This window comes from Gekko japonicus, unplaced genomic scaffold (assembly GCF_001447785.1).
Source record: "Gekko japonicus isolate JY-2015 unplaced genomic scaffold, Gekko_japonicus_V1.1 scaffold637, whole genome shotgun sequence".
In the NCBI taxonomy this organism is placed as follows: Eukaryota; Metazoa; Chordata; class Lepidosauria; order Squamata; family Gekkonidae; genus Gekko; species Gekko japonicus.
In genome coordinates this window covers 158,221-160,406 of record NW_015172573.1, presented here as the reverse complement: position 1 = coordinate 160,406, position 2,186 = coordinate 158,221, and the positions used below count along the sequence as shown (strand labels likewise).

Sequence of the window (2,186 nt, the reverse complement as noted above, 5' to 3'; positions counted from 1 at the left end):
TTTCCCTCCTTTCTTCCCTTCTGTTTCTTTCTTTCCTTTCTTCTTTCCTTCTCTTTCTTTCCCTCTTTCCTTCTCTTTCTTTCCCTCTTTCCTTCCTTCTCTCTACTCTCTCTCTCCTTCCCTCTTTTCTCCTTCTGCGGCCCAACTTTAGTGAGAATTCTCTTCACTTCCCCCTCCCCCACAGGCCGGATGGGGAAGGGAAGTGGAGGCTTTTGAAGATGCCTTCCCCCCCCCCTTTGCTTCCCCATCTGACATCACTTCCAGTGATGTCAGGGGTGGCGGCATATGCTAATGAGCTATTATGCTAATAGCCTAGTAGCTCATTAGCATACCTTATACTAATGAGCTCCTGCAGCTCTTTTTCTATGAAATGACCTCTGAGTGTGCCTAAAGTACCTATACCATAGAGAAGGGTGCCTGTTGCATCTCTGCATGATTCAATGCTCTGGCCTGGCATCTCTTTCAATTGAAAAGGCATCAACTGAGGCCATGCAAAAATATAGGCAATGACCTCTACTGAGGGTGGTTATTCTTACTCTTTCACATCCAAACATTTCCGGAGGATAGAGGAGAAGAAGAGAAGAGATTGGATTTATACCCTGCCCTTCACTACCCGAAGGTGTCTCAGAGCGGCTTACAAACTCCTTTCCCTTCCCCTCCCCACAACAAACACCCTGTGAGGTAGGTGGGGCTCAGAGAGCTCTTGACAGAAACTGCTCTTTTTCAAGAACAGCTCTTATCAGAGCTATGGCTTGCCCAAGGTCATCCAGCCAGGTGCAAGTGGAGGAGTGGGGAATCAAACCAGGTTCTCCCAGATTAGAGTCTGCACACTTAACCACTACACCAAACTGGGTAAGCGCAAAGTGCTTCTTCAATTTTAATTTAAGGGTGGGGAAAATACATCAGCAACTTTAATGAACTTTAGTTCCAAAAAGTGTACCTTAGGAGAAAGAGTTTTTCCAGCCAGGGCTGAGGAAAACTAGCTTCTCAGCTCTGCCCTCCCTGGTGCCTTTGCCTGGACCACAGCTTAGACCTGTCCAGTCTGAGATCCGGTACATCTGAGAGACTGCTTTTATTGCTGTTGGGCGTCACTTAAATTGTAAGGCGTCATGGCAGGAGAAAGGCAGGGTAGAAGCCTTTCAAAATAAAATAAAATACTTCCAAAACTAATTTTAAAAATGCAGCCCTAGGGACATGCAAATAGTTAATGCTGTGTTTTGAAAGAACCATCTGCTGCAGTAAGGATTTTAGATTAAAAAATAAGGATGCGAATAAATTAAACCAATCTCTGTCCCCCATCCAGGTAGGGTTGCAAACCTCCAGGTGGGGCCTGGAGAGCTTCTGGAATCTCCTGGAATTACAACTGATCTCCAGGCCACGACGTTCAGTTCCCCTGGAGAAAACGGTCGCTTTGGAGGTGAGGTCCCTCCCCTCCCCAGGCCCCACCCCCAAATCTCCAGGAACTTCCCAAGCCAGAGTTGGCAACCCTACATCCAGATACCTTTTGGTTCCAAGGTTCGAGCCACCTTTTCCAGTCCAGCCACCAACACCTCCCCATCCAATCTCTTCAACCTGTGGGGCAGGGCAAGGACAGAGAGAAACGGCTTTCTTAACTCAAGTGCCTCTTCCGAAGTGGCAACACAATTATCAGGCTCTGCCACGGACTATAACCACAGTTACGGAAGGAAAGAGAGAGACACTTTTCCTTCGACAAATAAGCGAACAAATGAGAATACCTACTTTTCTTTCGGCCAGGCCTTCGAAGCCATCGTGCACGGCCAGCATCCTGTGCCCGTGAATCAGCCCAATCCTGACCGTAGACCTCACTGCGGCATTCATGCCAGCGGCTGGGGCCCCCACATTCATCACTGCCAAGTTGTAGCCGCTCTGCAGGAGAGAAAGGAACAAAATCGCAAACCACGTCAAGCGCCCACCACCCATGCTGAGCTACCTCTACCAGAAGAGCCAGTCCAAAGTATGGAAAAAGAATAGCCCAAAGCAGTCTTTAATACAGGGTGCAGCTGTGTCTGCCCACAAAAGTGGCCCCTGTTCCCCCTAAAGAATTAAGAAAGGACCTCACTGACTTGAATTTCTGGTTCACAACAGGAGGCCACCATTTGTGTAGTGGGAACACAAATGCAGATAAGAGGGGCAGCCGCGTTTGCCTTTTGTTTGCACAGAATTAG

At 48.2% G+C, this 2,186-nt stretch overlaps 1 protein-coding gene across 1 annotated transcript in view; it reads right to left on the bottom strand.

The window, feature by feature from the left end:
- The window catches only part of PFKM (phosphofructokinase, muscle), a 74,349-nt gene that overhangs the window by 14,586 nt on the left and 57,577 nt on the right, over positions 1-2,186 (bottom strand). Inside the window, exons 14-15 of the mRNA XM_015421377.1 lie at positions 1,741-1,887; positions 1,502-1,572 (exon numbers count right to left, since the gene is read on the bottom strand). Of these exons, the coding sequence (XP_015276863.1) occupies positions 1,502-1,572; positions 1,741-1,887 (218 nt within the window). The remainder of the gene's footprint in view (positions 1-1,501; positions 1,573-1,740; positions 1,888-2,186) is intronic.